Genomic DNA, 20,826 nt, shown 5'->3' with positions numbered 1-20,826 from the left:
TAAATCATATTTTATTCAAATATAATATTAGTAATATTATTTTTTAGATGATGATGATGTACTTTCACCCTTAAAGTTGTTTAGTTTGTAAAAATGTATTAGATTAAACAAACTATAATTAACTAAAACAGCATTCACTGAAAAAAAAAAAACTATTCATTGAATTTAACTAAATGTAGTTGCAATCAATTTATTTTGTGGAAGATGGCTTTTATTTTAACCCTAGAAAGTATATTTCATGCAAGGAGATTCTTAAACAGCAGAGATAAATCTGCTGCTTCATGCTGCCATCTAGAGGACATTATGACTCCTTAAAACACACATTTAATTCAAGTCATCAAGAAAATATAAATAATTGACAGATAAGGCTTGATTACAGTGTCATTAGTTTAATATACATTCATTTGCCACGAATCATTTAAATTAACAAACAATAGTCTTGACTCAAGACTCTTCCAAACGAGTCATTTCAGTGAGAGATTTGTTCGATTCCTTTGAACCCGAGAGAATGAATCACTTTAACACGAATCATTTTGTAACGAACTCCACAATGAATCCCACCAGCAAACGATTCTGCACCGAAACATTTCAATAAACATGAAATCTGCTGTCAAACACTGACAGGGTCCAGAACTGAATCTCCAATGAACAAGCAGATCACCCGTGACTCGAAACATTGAATCTTTGAGTCGAATCAATTGAATCAGCGGTTCATTCGATGCCTGGGATGTTGGTTAACGTTTACAGTGCATTTAATGCCATTTACAACATTTTAAATGCCATCTGGATGACAATCATTATGCTTTTCTGCGATTTTCAGGTTAGTATGGGTCTTAGTTCGTTCAGAAATGAGTCATGAGTAAATACGACGTCCACAAGAAGTGTCTTAAAACATTTAAAATGTCTGAATGCCACTAAATGAGATGAGAAAATAGCCAAATAAATGTTATTTGTTATAAAGAAAGATATGCAAACTGGTTTGTTCAGTTTAAAATGTAAAACAGGTCAGATTCTGACACATTTGTAATGAATGAATATTCCTCACTGAATCAATACTGTATCAATAATGTAATACAGTCACTGTGAGTAATGGTGTATTTTATAACTGCTCATCTCAGTAAATGAACAAACATGACAATGATTAAAGACCTAACTTTTTTTTTTTTTTTTTTATAATCTGAACAACTAGTTGATCATTGGTTAGTTACAGCAGTCAGTAACATTGTTATTGGTTTATTTGTTTATGTGTATGCATCTGCTTTCTCTCTCCAGCCACAGATTCATATATGTGCAAGATGCTGCACACACACACACACACACACACACACACAGACACACACACACACACACACAGCTGTAAACTCAAAATGCATGTGTGGAGAGATGAACATTCAGCGCGTCTCTGTACCAAACACACCCCGCAGAAATCAGCTTCTTGACCAGTGTTCTTGTCTTGCTTTCCCGTACAAATTCGAAACACTATTAAAACAAGATACATGCAAAAAGATGCACAATTGTTTTTTTAATAATTCATCAAAATGAAGTAAAACAAGAATAAACACGTGCCAGTGGAGTAAGAAAAATTATTTAGCTCTCACTTTGAAGTAAGAACTTGTTTCTGACCCTTTTGGCAGATATTTGTTCTTCTTGTTTGAAGCGTAAACTCATCTCATTTTGAGAAATTCTGATTCTCAAGTAAATGCATCTTAATTTAAAAATGTTTATACATCTGTATTGGAAAACAAGACTAAACTACCATTATATTTGCTGTGCATATGATGTTTTTGCATCGTAAAACAGAACTTTAAACTAGTCAAATAACCCCAGGCATTTCCCGTCCTCCTCACTGGCAGCATTTGCTCAGGTTAAAAACAAAAAAGCTATAAAATGTTGTTTTTTAGCTACCGCGCGCTGTGGTTGAACTGCTGAAGTTTGCTCAGCAGGACCTGCATGAGGTCAAAGGTCATGAAGCTGATGCCGACAGCGATGGGCCCTTTGACCCAGTTCATGCTCAGGCCCTTGTAGAGGCCACGGATCACGCCCTCCTCCCTCACGATGTCCCGTATGGTGCCCGAGATGCTGCTGTAGGTGCGTCCAGTGACCCCCGCCGTCTGCATGCGTCTGCGCACCACGTCCAGCGGGTAAGAGGCCGACTGACCGATCAATCCTGCGCATGCACCGAACGCCAGACGCTCGTACGAGAACGGCTGAGAGCGGCCCGTGTGCTCTGAAACAGACAGAGGAGACTATACTGAATACTACTACTAAAACAGGGCTAAATAATAATAATAAAATAAAAGATCGACAATCTCTTAATGCACATTAATAATAATAAAAAATAAAAAATGGGCAATAATATTTTTTTATGTATAAAATTTAATAAAACAACATACATGCTTATGTTAATAATAATAATAATAATAATAGTAATAAACAAAACTATATATATATATATATATATATATATCAAATATAATAAATCAAAATATACATGATAATGTAGGTTAATAATAATAATAAATCAAAATGGCCAAATATTTTTTTTTTATAAATATGAAATTTACTAAATATAATATACTTGTTAATGTACTTTAATAATAATAATAATAATAAATAAATAAAAATGGCCAATTAAATAAATCATTATACATATATATATATAGTTTTAATAATGTTTTATTAAATGCTGGAATTCACATTAACTAAGATTAATAAATTATTTAAAATGTTCATTTCAATGTTTATTAATACATTATTAAAATCTAAAGTTGCATCAGTTAATATTATTTAGCAGAGCTGAGCTAACATGAACTTAAATGAACAGCCATAGTTTTATTAAATAACATTAACAAAGATTAATAAATATTGTAACAAATGTAATGTATATTGTTAAAATTAGTCAGCCAATGAGATCTTTTTGATAAATCTTGCTGTTTTATGTGGTGCAATTAAAATCTAAACTAAACACAGTCAATTATTTGAAACTGAAACTAAAATATAGATAATAATCGAACGGAAGATGGTTAAATTTCAACGCTATAATAACCCTGAATCACACAGAGTTGGGCTTTACCAGAGTGGATTTTCTTGAAGGTCTCGTAGGTGAAGAAGCTGAGTCCCGCGTACGGCATGATGCCGAGGATTGTGGGAGTGAAGCCTTTGTAGAGCGTCTGAAGCCCCTCTTCACGAGAGATTCGGACGAACACCTGCAGGATGTTACTGTACCTGACCAGCAACGACATCACACAGTGACATCACACAGTGACATCACACAGTGACATCACAGATGCATATACGCATAATAATGTCTAAACGTAAATACAAGATTTCCGATGTCAAAATAAGTCACATCCATATATATCATTAAATATACACACTTTATCATTATATAACCATACACATTATTTCTAATATTTAACCTAAATCAGCGAGTAATGAGTTTTATGTTGCATTCATGTGCTATCATAAATACAAGCTTCCTGAGTTCAATTCTAGAAGAACTGGTCATGCTATTTCATGAAGAACTTGAGCATCAACTCAATACTTCGTACTGCAGAAGCAACTCAACTAAATGAACGTGATGATTATAATGGAAAAATTATAATAATGAAAGTACCACATCTAAGAAGGGGTTAAATTGGGATTTAAAATTGTTAATTTCGAGCTTATATATATATATATTTCTCAATGGTAGTGTAAAAAACACTTTTTTTTTACCCTGTCAGAAACAGCTCTTTTCAGAGCAAGCCATTTTGTAGCTATTTCCTTTAAATGTTAATGAGCTCCACTGACTCCGCCCCTCCCTGACGTCTCAAAGACAGGCATCTGAGATCGGCTCGATTTGAGAAAAGGAAAAAAAAGAAAAAGAAAAAAAAACACTGGATTTCTATCATTATAGTGTGGTTGTGTACACACACTGTCAACACGCATTTAAGTTCAAACAACTTGTAAAAGTGCATACGATGACCCCTTCAAGACCCTAGAGAATCATATCAACTTGTGGAAAATGGGCATTTCCTGTAGCATTTTTGCCTCATGTAGATGATGCAGGTCTTACATCTCTTTGGGTGTGACGGCCATGCGAGCTCGGACCATGTCCAGAGGATATGTGATCATGGTAGCTGTGGTTCCTGCCAGCGAACCGGCCAGCAGCCGCGGCACAGGAGGCAGAGCTCTGCAAAACAACACACGGTTTCATTTCTTATTTGGAAGTCGTTTCAGCTAAATGAACAGAAGAGGAGTTCATTTGCAAAAACGCTCCATTTAAAATTATAATACATTTTTGTATAAATCAGTCCAAGTAAAATCAATATAACTGCAGTTGGGTGATTTGATTAAGTACTAACAACTAAAACAAATACAGGTAACTTACAAAATTAAAGTTCATTGAAAGTATGTGCTTTCAAACGATTAATCGCATCCAAAATAAAAGTTTTTGTTTACACAATATAGGTGTGTATACTGTGTATATTTATTATGTATATATAAATACACATACATGCATGCATGTATATATTTAAGAAAAATGTTATGTTAATTCACTTTTGTTCTTTAAAACTGGAATTTATACTTTCTTTTTTTTTTGCAAATGAACTCATGTGAATGTCTGTGTAAATGTGCAGTAATGAAGCAGCAGAGAGTATCATCTCACTCACTTGCCCTGGAAGCCGTAATACTGTCCCAGAATCCTCTTGTATTGTTCATGACCGCAGAACTGGATGGCTGCGTATGGAATAACTCGCACCATCGTGGCCGAGTTTCCCCTCCACAGACTGAAGAAGCCATCCTTCAGATACGTTCGGTAAATCAACCTGTACGCCTCCTGCAGACCACAAACATCCCAGAATGAAGTTTTTGTGCAATCCAATACCATTTTACATCACAAGCATTTCAAATCATATTCAAAACCACTGACACACTACAGTACAGTATTACAGTATTCACAAACACGGAGGAAACACTCACCTTAGCAGAGAATCTATTTGACGACACTGAAATGAGAAGATTCAGAGTTGAGCTGATAAAGAATAAATTAAACTTTAAAGCACTATATAAAATATGGATTCCTATTTATTGTGCTACTATAAGGCTTATTAATTCAGCTTTAAACAGGATACCAGCTTTAAATTGTAAATTACACCAAATTTTTGTGCGAAGACATGAATAAAAATGGCTAGTAACATGCTAATCATGCTAGAAAAATGCCAGTCACTCGCTAATCATGTTACCAACTTGCTAGTAACATGCTAATTTTGCTAGAAAAATGCCAGTCACTCGCTAATCATGTTAGCAACTTGCTAGTAACATGCTAATCTTGCTAGAAACAAGTTAGTAGCTTGCTAATCAAGTTAGCAACAGGAAAGTTACATGTTAATCATGCTAGAAACAGGCTAGTCACTTGCAAACCATGCTCGCAAAATGCTAGTTACATGCTAATCATGTCAGAAATATGCTAGTAACAGGCTAATCATGATAGTAGCATGCTAATCATGCTAGAAACAGGCTAGTCCCTTGTTAATCATGTTAACAACATGCTAGTGACATGTTAATCATGCTAGAAACAGACTAGTCGCTTGCTAATCACAGTAGTAACATGCTAAGCATATGCTAGTAACAGGGTATTCATGCTAGAAACATGCTAATCATGCTAGAAACAGGCTAGTCACTTGCTAATCATGTTGGCAACATGCTAGTAACATGTTAATCATGCTAGAAACACACTAGTCACTAGCAAATCATGCTAGATACACGCTAGTCACTTGCTAATCACACTAGTAACATGCTAATCATGCCAGAAATATGCAAGTAACAGTAATCATGCTAATAACATGCTAATCATGATAGAAACAGGCTAGTCAATTGCTAATCCCGCTAGCAACATGCTAATCATGCCAACAATATGCTAGTATAAGAGTAATTATGCTAGAAGCTAATCATGCTAGAAACCTGTTATCAACATTTATCTAATCAGTCTAAATTTTCAAACTTCTGGCTTTTACATCTGCTTTAAACTTTCAGGCCAGTTGTTCTCATGCCAACTTGAACTTTTTTTTATGTAGTTATTATTATTAGTACTTTTACTCTAGCAGGAATCCACCAGAAGATCTAAAAGCTGTTATTTTGTTGACAGCACATTTATACATTTTTCTTATTACAAATTTGGAAAAAGATGACAGGTGCATCGTGCTTTCAGAAATGCATGTCAGAAGTGACCCACACTCGCTGGACCTAAACACATCACACAAATGACCTGTTTGGGGTGCAATGGGGACACGTTTGCATCATGGTTAAGTTCAGATGAACTGATCCAGTCACGCCTGACACTAAGAATCTGCACCTTAATGCAATGACATTCAGACATCTACAGGTCAGACTGAGTGTTTAAATACTTCAGCGCATCTGTAAATGTTTAGTCAGTCAGGGAAGGTTTTTAAGCATTCAAGTTCTTGCCTTGGAAGATAATCTTGGTTCGGTCCAGCGGGGCGATGGATGTTTTGGCCACGGCTCCTGCAAACGCCCCCGAGAGTAGAGAGTTCAAGACTGTGTGACCCTGATTAAAACCCTGCGCGCACACACACACACACACACACACACACACACACACACACACACATACAGAGATCACACATTAGTTTTGATTCTTCTCATCAGGTCACAGCATGCTAAACAACTGAAAACTACAGACTAGTCTTCTGTTTGAGCAGCACTTAGTCACTTTTTATACAAAACAATGAATTTGCCATTTCAATCTAAATATGAAGGCTCTAAAAACAACCTCCAATATGATCCTTTTCCTGATAGATTCAATTAAAAAGTTTTCTACATGCTACAAATTAAGGCTGCACAATTTAAAATGTGATTTCAAATTAATTTATCGTAATGACTCTTATTCTAATTTTAAAATTTTTACATTATTTTGTGCTTCAAATCAACCCATACAATTTTGCATAAAGGAGCTGTGAAGTGATATGCAGACCGGCTAACAGGATTATTATAATTAATGGAAACAAAACCCCACGCAAAAATTTTAATTTCTTAAAATATATATTTTTTAATTAAATAAAAAAAATATTATTATTATTTTATTTCAGCTAGTTGCTGAAAATGAACACTTCTCATTTCATTTAACTGGATGCACTAAATTTGCTAAAACTAAAATAAAAAAAATAAAAAAATTATAATATAAATGAAAATAAAAATGCAAAAAAAACAACAACTAAAAAAATACTTTTTGATGTAGATGTTTGTACATCTACATTCTTTTACAACTCAATGACTGATATGGTGCAATTATTTACATAGAAATACAATGCAACAGTCCTGTCATAATTCACTTGCCCTCAAGCCATATCCAGATGATCACAAAAGATGTCTACAATAACATAAGGATGTGTAAATAACCACAGGATTTTCTTCAATCTTTGTGGGCGGGTTCAGAAGAGAGTATTCTCACCTCTGATTGGCTGGAGGCAGGGAATGGCAGCACTTCGCCCTTTGACAGCGCCCCCTGGTGTTCTGCGTTCCCCATTCCAACCTGATCCATTCATAGACGCCAACGCAGAGTGGGCTGGCAGGCCCAGCAAGCACACACACACACACACAACAAACCTGGAACGACAATAGAGAAATATTGAAAGCAACACCATATCATATAAAGTTACAACTAACTAAATTAATAGTTTTTTTTTTCTCTTTGCATGTATGTACTTGAGTTGTGACCGACATCTGATTAAAATTCCATGTCAAACATTTCTTTAGAAACATATTTACTTAGAAAAATGGTGACGTGTTCAATACTTAATTTACCCGCTGCATATATTAAAGAAAAATAATTACAACGACAAAACTTTACCTGAAATTAAAGTCATCAATAATACAATTCAAAATTTAGAGATAAAGTTAATGTCCCATATTGTTTTATTTTAGGTTTTGATGTGCTTAAGAGAATATATTTTGCCAAAGACCATCTCATTATATTTTTACAGCTCCTTTCTGAGGAGGTCTGCTAAGAACAGGTATGATTTGAGCCTGTCTAATTAATATTCATGAGCCTCTCTTCTGATTGGCCTGTTGTTTTCTGAGTGACACATGGTCAGGTCAACCTGAGAGCTTAAAATATCATCTTGTTGTGATGTTGGGTGCCTGAATCAATGTCATACAGCCTCAAATTAGAAATCTGATTGCATATCTGCTTCCACTGCCAGACAAACAAATCGATGACAGCTGTGATCAAAACTACTAAATGTTTAAAACAAAGATTAGTAACAAAATTGGCTTGGATGCATTGTTCGTTTTTTTGCAGCATCAGATTTAAAAATGTTCTTCCTCAAATGCATGATTTTATGATGTCATGGGTTTGCAATCAAAAAATGTTGTTATAATGGAAGTCAATGGGGCAAAAACAGTCACGAACAGTAAATGAGGGGGATATAATTAAAATCTGCTGCTGCACAAAAACTATTTTTTATTTTTTTTTAACAATTAGTAGTTTTGATGAGTTGTTTTGATCAGGACTGAGATAACAGATTTATGAAAAAAATATATATATTTTTTTTTTATCTGATACACTTATCCAGCAGTTTAATTTAGTGGATGTTTTCATCCCGAACATGACAAAAGGGAAGTGAATTTGAACACCCCTCAAGGGTATCTACCCTGAACTAGCGGCCAGTCAAACCTGAGCTCTGTTCTCAGCAGAGGAGGAGAATGAGGCTCAGTGGGTGAAAGGTCCTTCAGACTGACAAACATTCAGCGCATACGAACCCCTTCAGACCCTCTAAAGTCCTGCAGACGCACAACCTTGAAACGCTGCATGGCATGTCACATGTGACGCCCTCAGTCGCTGTAATCCTGAGAGATCCAGAATGTTTGGTGATTCATGATTAAAGGCTTTTAACAGCTTTTAAACCCCAGGCTAAGCAACATTTCACAGTTGAGATTTTCATGCATGAAACTGCATTTTACTAAACTTGGTTTCAATGTTTCACAATGTTTATACACTGAAGAGAAAACATTTTCACTCAGAAATTACTATAGATTTCACAAAGAAACGGCAAGCATTAAACTGATTGTTTTTAAGCTTAAAGAATTGATTTGAATGATCTTAGCTGTAGTTAAAACATCATAGTTAATGGGTAAAATATTGATCGTGTGAAACCTACAATAAGATTTCCTTGGTAACCCAGGCTTAAAAAGGACACAGGTTAAAGAATTTCAAGAGTGAAAAGGTTTTTTCATGATTAAATCACCAAGGCGACTGAAAGCAGAATCTGTTCCCCATTGGGCTGAAGTATTGGGACCTTTTCCAAAACTGTTTGCCTCGCTCTTTTATGTCTTTTATGCTGGATCCAATGACAGATCCACTGAAAGCTTTTTGTGATTTGCAAGAAGTGGAAATATCAAACAATCAACAAAAATAACAACAGCAAACACACGGTGACCATATAAACACATGCAACAGCTCATGTGGAACTACACGCTGTTATGCATGCATAGAAAAGTGACCTTAACATGCTAACACAGGCTATAAATGTGACAAAGCAAGGCTTTTCAATTGTTTAGATGCCACTTAATATAATCACCCTTGTGCACATATTAAAATTTAAAAGACAGATACTGTATATATTTCCATTTATAAAGACCCAATTTATACTGTGCAAAATTATATATAGATGTGTAAAACATTCCATGTTTATTACAATATTTACTTCTTATTTTATTTTTTTAAATATTTAATTTAGTCTTTTTAATGCATTTTAATTCATTAATTTATTTATAAAAAAAATACTTATATTTGCATGTCATTAATGCATGCTATTTAAAAAGTATTAATAAACTTTCCAACATACCCCTAGACCTCAATCTGGTTTCTTATAACTATAATGTAATAAACATCACATATTTTTGATGCATTAAAACAAACATTGTGTTTAATAAAAATGACGTCAAATGAAATCGTCCGTCTTTAAATATTTAACGTCACTCGGATGAACTCATGATATATTTCTCAATAACAGTATAACAGTGCTTTAGCCTGCTAGCAAGACAACTGTTATCATGCTTACCTGACTGTCGGACAGCACCTATTGTAGCTCTCTGGGTAAATTCACGAGAATAACACCGACTTTAACGGAATCTGGTGACGATGTGCTCAAACATTCCTATGCTGCTGGTCTTCTAAGCTCATAAACAAACATATGATGAAGTGATAAACTCCAGTCACCATCCACTCACATACAGCAGGCAGCCAGTCAGTCACCATCCACACTACAAACCCGCTCGCGTCAAACTAAAGCGCGCCTGCAGGCGACACAGTTTTGCAGGAGATTCGTTTAAACACATTTTATTTCATTTTCCGCGACTTTAAGCTGATTTACTTGCGCATTTCACGAGTTTGAGTGCGAGTGGTGCTGCTGTCAGACTTGCATTAGAGCGTTGAAGGGCGAGACCCGGTGCATTGTGGGAGTTGTAGTACGGAGCGGGAGCGCGCTTGGCGTAGTAGAAAAGGGAAGGGTTTGGAGTTCAAGAGAATAAAACAGAAACAGCGAGAAAGGCGTGTATATTATATTTAGTATTATTATGTTATCGACCTTTGTACGCGATGTGATAATGATGAAATATTGTACCAAATAATTACTACGGTATCTGGTAATCAGATCGTAATAATGACTTTATATTTATTTAAAGCACAGCTGAATCACTGCTCGTTAGCAGGAACTAATACTAAAAACCCTTAAAACACTTATATTTATGGCAGTAACATTGACGTTTGATATACAGTATCGGTACTGTACTATATAGTACATAGAATATCACAATATTTTTACAATAAAATATATCACAATATAGTTTTATATATATTTTTTACAATAAACTATATCACAATTTAGTTTTACAATATAAAAAAACATGGTAGGGCTACACATCTAAATAATTTAAATTTTTGTAAATGTAACATTGTTCCAGTTCATTTTATTATTTTTTATATTTACCATTTTTTGTAAATATCATTTCTTCATTGTAGGCTATATATATATATATATATATATATATATATATATATATATATATATATGTGTGTGTGTGTGTGTGTGTATGTCAGTATGTCTATTGTTTTAATTATTAAATCAAGTCAAAATAAATGTAAATACAAAAACATAAAACTAAAAACATAAGTTTTTTATATTTTATAAATATTTATTATATTTATATATTTTTAATTCAGTTCGTTTATTTTTAGAAACAAAATTCAAGATTTTAATTTTATAAACCATACAGTACCATGGCATATTTATGTGTATTAATATCTAATACCACTACTGAACCACAATACCACAATAAGAAGTTATCAATGATAATTTCTACTAAAATACTTGTTACTATAATTATAAAATCTGCATGAATTAAAATTAAATTAAATTTAAACTTCATTTTCAGCAAAATAATTACATTTCTATTATGCTTTTAAACTTTAGACATGTTATTGCATTTAGTTATATTAATTTATTAGGACTTTACAGTTGCAACTATAGCGATCATGGCATTTCATATTAAATTTACGGTTCATGTTTTTGAGGGAATATTATGGTCAGTGTGTAATACAGACACATCAGTCTGAGTCTAGAGCTGCTTGATTTAATCACAAACACTATCAGTTCAAGCACAGTCTGGTTTTAATCAGGGTTTAATATTGAAACACAGAAAACACTTGTGACTCATATTTTGGCAGGGTGATGGTTTTAAGATTAAATATATAATTAAGGGTAAAACGGCCACAGTGTGACAATCCAGCAATACACTTCTGAATAAAGTAAACTTGATTCTAGCTCTCAACATCAGCTCAAATGAATCTACAGAAAAAAATTGGTCATTCGTGGGTAAAAAACATCATACAAACTATAAATAGTGCCAATAAAATGTTTAAAGTATTGCTGTCAAGCGATTAATCACAATTAATCGCATCCAAAATAAACGTGTTTGTTTACATAATATATGTGTACTGTGTATATTTATATATAAATACAAACACATGCATGTATATATTTTAGAAATACATAAACATACACAGCAAGACAACATATACATTATGCAAACACAAACTTTTATTTTGGAAGCAATTAATCGCGATTAATCGTTTGACAGCATTAGTTTAACTCTTAAAAAAAACACACGTACACTGTAACCTGTAATGCATCCTATGCATGTTTACATCAGATGCACTTCTGCACATATATTTAGTATGAGCTCCACAGTTAAGACATGCTGTCGTATGATTATATTATGATTGTTTTGAGTTTGGCATCATTCATCAGCGACTCAGGCTTCCCTTCTTGCCCGTCCAGAGCTCTCGTAGCTCCACCTGGCAGCCGAGGTCTCTGAGCGCGGCTCGACCCACGTCTCCACAGTCTCTGTGAGCCGCCAGAGCCTGCGAGATCAGCGCCTCGGCTCCCATCTCCAGGATGAGCTGGCTGAAGTCACGTGTGCGGGCCACCAGGTTCCTCAGCAGCATGCACGACTGTTTCTGGAGCAGCGGGAAACAGTTACAGGTCACTAAATGAATTTCATTAAACAATACAAGGTGCGGCTGGTTTGGTTTCCAGAAACAACAAGAAAGACAGGGATACTTGTTTAGAAGCTTGTTTTTTTTTTTTTTTTGAAAACAAAGGGAACAGAAGTATAAAGAGAACAAAAAATGCTTGTAAAAGTGTTTCTAATGGAAGAGGATTAGGGCCAAGCAATAGAAAAATAAAATAAAACCATCTCGAGATCAAAGTCATTACATTTTGAGAAAAACACGTTAAACTGAGAAAAATTTGAAACAAAATTAATGTAAAAACTCGTTAAATTACGATAATTACGAGAAAAAGTCATTAAACATCAAGAAAAAAAATCTTTCAATTTTTGATAAAAAAGTCTGAATAAAATGTTGAGAATAAATTACTAGAAAATTTATAATCATTAAATTACTAGAAAAATTAATTTGAATTGAGAAAAACAATGGATAAATTTCGAGAGAAAAAAAAGTTTAAATAAAAATGAATTCATATTGAAATGGTTTCATTTTAATATGTTATTGCTTGGCCTTAAACCTCTTCTGTAGTTTCTCAAGAAGCAAAAAATAAAGATATTAAAAAAAAAACAATAATAATAGTATTAAGAAATTGAGTATCAAAGTCTATAGCATATATATAAAATGAATTTTTGTCTGAACAAAGTTAGTCAAATCACTATATAGGAGCTAGTTTTCTTTTAGTATAATACAAATATTGTTATAAAACAAAAATGTTTTAAAATATAAAACTAGAATTAGGTTTTATTTTAGATTTTCTATTAGTTTTAGTACTTTTGTCATGTGTTTTTTTCATTTGAATTTCTTTTCTTAAAATATTTTTGTATTCTTTAAAAAACATTTTTTTTTATCTTTAGTAAATAAAATAAAACTAAATGAAAACAATAAATATTGCTAATATGATGGAGAGACTTTGAAATCATCTTTCATCAGTAGCTTGGCAACTAGCTGAATTTTTTTTTATTTTATTTTTTTATGTTAAAGTTAATTTAAAAGAAATGTTTTTATGCTTTTAGTATTTTTTTTTAACTATATTATTTAATTTGTTAACTATAATAACTGTTATTGAGTATTCACCAAGAAGCAAAATAAATTAAATAAAAAAAGTCTACCAAAACAGCATATTTAAATAAGCAATAAAAAAAATTAAAATAAAAGATTTAAATAATTAAAGGATTGTCTTGCACTAAGGACCAATTTTGTTATTGTTTTTGGTCTGACCTCAAGATTAAAAATTAGATGCAATTTCACCTAGTTTTGGATTGCATAAAGTTATTCTTCAACTAAAATTGTGAAAACTTGTACTTTGCTGTTACTGCATCAAAATAAAGTCCTGTTCCTGTAGCTGAAAGTGTAGGGCATGGCACTAGCAACACCAAGGTTGTGATTTTTTTTAAGCTTGAATGCAATCAATGTTAAGACACTTTGGATAAAAGCATCTAATGCATGTGAGTCAGCGCACACTCTGGAGGTTTACCTGCACATTAACTTCAGCCGGATGGGTCTTCATGGCCTGCAGAGCCGCCAGCGCTCCGCCACACTCCACGATCACTTTACAGTTATTGGGTTTACGTAGAGCGATGACACAGAGCGCCGCAGATCCCTGCTCACACACCTGAACACAAACAAGAGCCAAAGACACTGAGAGCAATTTCTGAGTTTAAGAACAGACTTAAAGAGTGACACTGAAGACTGGAGTAATGATGCTGAAAATACAGTTTGATCACAGCTATCACAATTATATTAAATTGTAATAATATTTCACAATTTTACTTACTTTTTGAAATAAATGCAGACTTCTTTCAGTAATATAAAAAATAATTAATTACTAAAAACTTTCGCTCATGCATCATGCATTTCCGTTGTGGAAACAAGACTTGTTTTTTAATTATATGATTATAACAATTACAAAAATGTTTATAATAAAAACAAAACTCCTAAAAAAATATATTCTACATTCAATATTTTTATTATTATTATTCTTAAGCTACATTTATTTTTTTATTCTTATATAATTCTTAGGCAGCATTTCAAACACTGATCATTGTCTATTAACATTACTGAATGTTTCTGAGTGTATGAAAACTCATTTACTATTAAACCGTTAATTTATAATTAAAAAATAAAAGCAGTTCAGAATCTGTGGAAAGTAATTAGATAATTTTTTTTAACAAAAAGGTTTGTTAAGACAAACTTTAGGTTGGCTTGAGAAAGCCTAGCCTGAAGGTTTTTAGCAGTTGTTGCCTGACTAGAGAGTTTGAAAAAGTTTAAAAAGTTTTAAGTTTGATGGAAAGTTACAAGCATTGTCACTAGCATGATTAGTGTGTTACTAGCATTTTCCTAGCATGATTAACAAGTGACTAGCATGTTGCTAGCATGTTACTAACATGATCAACAAGTGACTAGCATGTCACTAGCATGATTAGCAAGTGACTAGCATGTTGCTAGCATTATTACCAGGTTACTAACATGATGCTAGCATGAGACTAGCATGTCATTAGCATAATTAGCAAGTGACTAGCATGTCGCTAACATGATTACCAAGTTACTAGCATGTCGCTAGCAAGTTTGTAGCATGATCAGCAAGTGACTAGCATGTTACAAACATGATTAGCAAGTGACTAGCATGTTGCTAGCATGATAAGCATGTTACTAGCATGATCAGCAAGTGACTAGCATGTCGCTAGCACAATCAGCAAAGTTGCTAGCATGTTTCAAGCATGATTCAAGCATGATTAGCCTGTTACAAGCATGTTCTTAGCATGATAAGCAAGTGACTAGCATGTCGCTAGCATGTTTCTAACATGATTAGCAAGTGACTAGCATGTCACTAACATGTTTCTAACATAAGCAAGTTACTAGCATGATCCTAGCATGTCACTAGCATGTTTCTAGCATGATTAGCAAGTTACTAGCATGTCACTAGCATGATTAGCATGTTACTAGCCTGCTCAGCAAGTGACTAGCATGTTGCTAGCATGATTAGCAAGTTACGAGCATGTCAGATAAAAAAAGTTCGTCTTTCTCAAGCCAACCTAATTATTGGCATTCTACTGCGCTTCTGAGGACACACCTGTGCATTAGACATGTGACGGTTCATCGCCATGACGATAAGCTCCGCCCCTCCAGCATTCACTATGGCATCTTTGACATCATCGTTTCCTGCAATGGCCTTCAGTGCGCTGAGCACCTGCTTCACAAGCTCCTGGAAGACAGACGCATCACAACAACAAGAGATTGGTTTGTGTTCACAGGAGACGATGCTGAAGCTCTCTCTGATCCTGCAGCTCACCGGACAATCCAGACTGTCAGCCAGGAGCGTGATCATGAACTTCAGGCCCCCCAGGTCTACGATGTCCTGACAGAACTCGTTTCTCACCGCCAGACGGGACAGAGTGCCACAGAGTTCACTGAGCACCGTTGCGTTCTCTGGATGAGCTGAAAACAACACCATCAAAATCATCAACATATGTGTGACCCCGGACCACAAAACCAGTCATAAGGATCAATGTTTTGAGATTGAGATTAAGACACCAACTTTCATAATGAAAGCTGAATAAACAAGCTTTCTGTTGATGTATGGTTTGTTATGATAGGACAATATTTGGCTGAGATACAGCTATTTGAAAATCTTGAATCTGAGGATGCAAAAACATTAATAAATCACCTTTAAAGTTGTCCTTGTATTAAGTTTTTAGCAATGCATATTATTAAGTTTTGATATATTTAAGGTAGAAAACGTACTAAATATCTTCATGGAACATGATCTTTAATTAATGTCCTAATGATTTTTGGCATAAAAGAAAAATCTATAATTTTGACCCGTACAATGCATTGTTGGCTATTTCTGCAAATGTACTTGTGCTACTGATGAATGCTTCTGTGCTCCGGGTCACATTTATGCATTTTTTATATCTCTGCCCTGCATCATATTTCCTTAGTGAAATCCAATATGCTTCTTAATTTTTTTGTCGGATGCAAAAAATTGTGTCTCTTTTGTTCAAGCATGTCACACTTTCAAGAAAACATTATGCATTTTGTAGCATTCCTGCTTTCGAAAACCATTTGTACAATAAAAACATATATACACATACATATATATTTTTTAAAAACCTTCCTTCTCAATTTCAATAGGCCTTTTTTTTTTTCATATCACCATATACAAATAAATCTAGAAATATAATACAACAGCATACAATATATACTAATGTTTACATTAATTATGAATATGCATGTCCTATTTGGTTGTAGAGCTCTGATGCATGCATCTTTTAATTAGATCCAAACTGATTTGTACATGTGACAATTTGCATGTGACACTACACATTTAATTGAGACCCTTTATTTCTTCCATGTGTGCAGGAAGTGCGCTAAAACATCAGTCAGTAAGGATTTAGAGCTGTATAAATGTGTTTATACTCATTTGTTTATTTTTTGTTGCATGCCTAGTGGAAGCTCGGCTCACCTTTAGCAGCTTCAACGATGACTTTGAGTCCATTGTGCTCCAGCACGATCATCTTGGCGTGTTCATGGGCGTGCCCAAATGGCACACGCACGTCATCATCAAAGGTCATGACCCTCAGCGTGACACAGGCCTCCTTCACGACCTCGGGGTGATGGATGTGTCGTGTGATGCTGGCGGTGAGCAGCGGGAGCACACCTACCTTCACCAGATCCTGCCGGTTGTTCTCGTGCTTCACACAGCAGTGTCTCACCACACGGATGCACAGACAGCTGAGAGCGGCATCTGTCTGGTGCGCCGTCAAAACACCCATCAGAAACTCTCGCCCTTCCACGTCCAGGAGATCCGGCTGGCCGTCTGTTAGCGCCGAGAGCGCGGCCAGAGCCACGGAAAGGGCTTCCTTCTCTCCAGCGGCTCTCTGGCAGCAGGCGAGGATCACGGGATACGCCTCTTTTTGAGCGGCCAGGTATCGCTGTGCGAAGCCGAGAGAGCACTGCTGGGTGAAGACCCTCAGATCCTCCAGAACGGATGCGGACGATGAAGCCACTGCAGTTTTGATAGACTCCAAAGCCTGGAAATACGCCACCGTTAAACACAAAACACGCCAGTTTTTGGGGAAGCGAGGTTAGTTCTGCAGCAAAAACATCTGGTGTGAAGACTAGTAGTAAACAGCAGTGCTCATAAATTTACAAAATAAGAGGGATCATGAAAACTGCATGTTATTTTTTATCTAGTACTATCTTGAATAAGCTTTTTCACATTACAGATGTTTACATATACGTCGCAAGACAAAATAATAACTGAATTTATAAAAAACTACCCCATTCAAAAGTTTACACACCCTTGAATCCTCATAATCCATGAGTGTTTTTATATGTTGTGATAGTTGTTCAAGAGTCCCCCATTGGTCCTGAACAGTTAAACGTCCTGCTGCTCTTCAGAAAAATCCCCCAGCTCCTGCACGTTCTTCAGTTTTCCAGCATTTCTGCATATTTAACCCTTTCAAACAGTGAATGTATGATTTTGAGATTCAATTTTTCACACTGAGGACATCTGAGGTACTCATGCACCACTATTACAGAAGGTGAAAAAGTTTATTGATGCTGAAGAAAACAACACAATGCATTAAGAGCCGAGGGGTTGAAAACTTTTGAACAGTATGATGAAGCGGTCCCTATGTTGTTTAATTGTTCAGGACCAACAAGGGAGTCATGAACAACTATCACCAAATATAAGAGATTTCACATAGAATTAAGATTTATGGGTATTTAAACTTTTGAAAGGGGTCATTTTTATAAATACAGTTTTTTTATCTTGTGGTTATTTGAAATTGCTTATTCAGGACTGTACTAAATTTAAAAAATGACATGCAATTTTTAGGATCCCTCTTATTTTGTTTCAGTTATTAACATTTTGCAAGGGGGGTGTAAACTTATGAGCACAACTGTATTTTTATATAATGGCATGTCAGCATCTTTTTCATGGCAAAAACAATACACTAAAAACCAGCGAACAAACAAACACGTTATATTACACAAGACATTTTACATTTAACATATGATAAAATTATACTTAATATGTTTGACAGAAAGGAGAAACTTTGAGTAGGGTCTTCACCTTTAAGCAGAAATGCAAGTGTCCATATTGTCTCCTATAAATACCACTTGATCAAATCTAGTTTTAAAAGAGATAAAAAATCTGTTTGAAATATCTGGATGGATTTTATACCTGAAGAACCTCATGGGTCTGATCCTCTGTGTTTTCTTCAGAAGAAACTTTGGGCACTGCTTTAACAATGTTGCTGAGATCCACACCTGCGAGGACAAATCAAACCACTTCATTGTTTTATCACCGTATACAGCTACAAACCAATATTGCATAAAGTATTATAATCTGTACATTAATTATAACTGCAAAGATCCCTGTTATCACCATTTTAAATTACCTATAATATTTGTGTAGTTCACTTGAAAAGTCCTACGGTGTAAAAACTACATTATATACAAGCTCCTAAAATAAACCTGAGGAAAGTTTATATTGATATTTTGAACTCTGTATCAACAAATTATGATATATATATAACTTTATTTCTTCATTTACTCTGTATTTTACTTAAATATTTAATATGAGCATTGATGTAACTTTATGTATGTTCTGTTATTTATTTAAATCTTATGCGAACAATGTCCCATTTGAACATTATTTATACGATTATAAATCCGACTATTTATTTGTTTCATGCATTGATTGCATGATTTGCTCAAAAAATATTAGAAATTATTAGAAAATATATGCATATATTCACTCAGGGTAAACAAAATAATTAAATAGATATATTAAAGTCAACTAAAGGATTTTTAATGAACATTTTCTCATTAAAACACCAATGAAGCAGAGTTTTTTATTTTGTTATAGTAACTCACCCTGAGACTCAAACTGCTCGATGGCCTCCTTCAAAGCTTCGCTCTCCTTCATGTCAAACTCCTCGATGTTTTCTCTGACCACTGCATCGAAGGTCTCCTGTGTGATCCTGCGCGTGGCCATGACTGCAGCAGCTGCTGGAAAACATCACAACAGAACTTCAGCTTCAGTGCTTCAGTGCATTCAAGAGGAAGAGGTAGATTGCATTTGGTTATCAGCTTAAGTGCATGCAACTAAGTCAGAGTTACACTAACAAACACCCACAAAGTACCACGAATAAATAAATACACACACACACACACACACACACACACACACACACACACACATATATATATATATATATATATACACACATTTTATTTTTTTGCGTTCCCATTTTCTCAAATAGCTAAAGAAAAACTCCACGATAGTGTTTTCATGACTTTCAATAATGTAAGAAAAAAAATGAGATACTAAAAACGGCAGTCAGAAGAGACAACGACGTCAAATTTCCCGCCCCTTCAATGAGGCTGCATTAGAAACACCCTCGCGTTAACGTTAACTGTTTTTTTTTTGTTGTTTGGTTTTTCCAGCAAATTTGATACAATACAAAGAATAGTTATAAATGTACATACATAAAAAAAAAATACAAATATGAAAAACTGTCGAGGATTTACGATGCTGATGACCGTTAAACGCGTCATTACAGTCTTGTAAAAGGGTTAACGTACCATGGTTTTGTTGGACATATACCACTGTATGCTGTAAAGTACCTTACAGAAATATGAAAACAGCATTAATCACTCAATAATACTGTGCTATATATCACGTTACTCTGGTATTAGCATCTGACAGGTAGCATCCATCACAGGCTGCACCGAGGTACAATTCAATGCAATCAAAGCGTGAGTAACACAAAAACGTGTTTTATTACCGTAAATCACTCGACGTTAGTTATACTACCTGAGCGTAACATTCACTCGAACCCAAAGCAAAACAAGCCGGTTTAACACAAAACTGATAATAATCCTGAAACTCACCAACACCCAGCCCTTTTGATAAAAGGCTCCCTGGAGAACAGTGGGCAGTAACTTTACGCTAAAAGCGTAAGCATTGAACAACGTGTGAGCGCAACGCAATTTAACCGAGGCTAGCGCTTCGTGAATCAAAGCGTTGCGTTTTCTTTAACGTGGCTCGGGTGAGAATCGCGAGAGAAAATAGGTTCCGCTTCATATACGTATGTATAGACAAAACATTTTTCATATCTTAAAAAAAATTCTTATGCAACTGATTTAACTGAAATTCTACAAATTAATGTTTATTTAAAGTACCTTGAGTCTAATTTGGGTATATATTTACATTTATTCTGAATAATGATTAATGTACACTAACA

The 20,826-nt window shown here is 34.6% G+C and overlaps 2 protein-coding genes across 5 annotated transcripts; both read right to left on the bottom strand.

The window, feature by feature from the left end:
* Positions 1 to 373: 373 nt before the first annotated feature.
* Positions 374 to 10,477, bottom strand: LOC113045243 (mitochondrial coenzyme A transporter SLC25A42-like). The gene is made up of 8 exons (XM_026205479.1): positions 10,065 to 10,477; positions 7,454 to 7,608; positions 6,451 to 6,562; positions 4,966 to 4,991; positions 4,656 to 4,822; positions 4,058 to 4,174; positions 3,074 to 3,225; positions 374 to 2,227 (listed from the first exon to the last, which is right to left on the bottom strand). Exons 2-8 carry the CDS (start codon positions 7,541 to 7,543, stop codon positions 1,902 to 1,904), a joined length of 990 nt encoding a protein of 329 aa, XP_026061264.1. The 5' UTR covers positions 7,544 to 7,608; positions 10,065 to 10,477; the 3' UTR covers positions 374 to 1,901.
* A 1,188-nt stretch (positions 10,478 to 11,665) lies between these two features.
* Positions 11,666 to 20,627, bottom strand: LOC113045238 (armadillo repeat-containing protein 6-like). 4 transcript variants are annotated; one of them, XM_026205471.1, is made up of 8 exons: positions 20,474 to 20,627; positions 19,454 to 19,588; positions 18,759 to 18,844; positions 17,034 to 17,601; positions 15,861 to 16,006; positions 15,642 to 15,773; positions 14,046 to 14,183; positions 11,666 to 12,520 (listed from the first exon to the last, which is right to left on the bottom strand). In XM_026205471.1, the coding sequence occupies exons 2-8, from the start codon at positions 19,572 to 19,574 to the stop codon at positions 12,308 to 12,310; spliced, it is 1,404 nt and encodes a 467-aa protein (XP_026061256.1). In that variant the 5' UTR covers positions 19,575 to 19,588; positions 20,474 to 20,627; the 3' UTR covers positions 11,666 to 12,307. The 4 variants fall into 4 exon arrangements, with proteins under 4 accessions (XP_026061256.1, XP_026061253.1, XP_026061254.1 ...); XM_026205468.1 differs by having other exon boundaries at positions 15,642 to 16,006; XM_026205469.1 differs by having other exon boundaries at positions 15,642 to 16,006; positions 19,454 to 19,585; positions 20,474 to 20,621.
* Positions 20,628 to 20,826: the final 199 nt, after the last annotated feature.

The sequence above is a fragment of the Carassius auratus genome, chromosome 27, assembly GCF_003368295.1.
Source record: "Carassius auratus strain Wakin chromosome 27, ASM336829v1, whole genome shotgun sequence".
NCBI lineage: Eukaryota > Metazoa > Chordata > Actinopteri > Cypriniformes > Cyprinidae > Carassius > Carassius auratus.
Note: the sequence above shows the minus strand (reverse complement) of the source record. Positions and strands in the feature narration are given on the sequence as shown.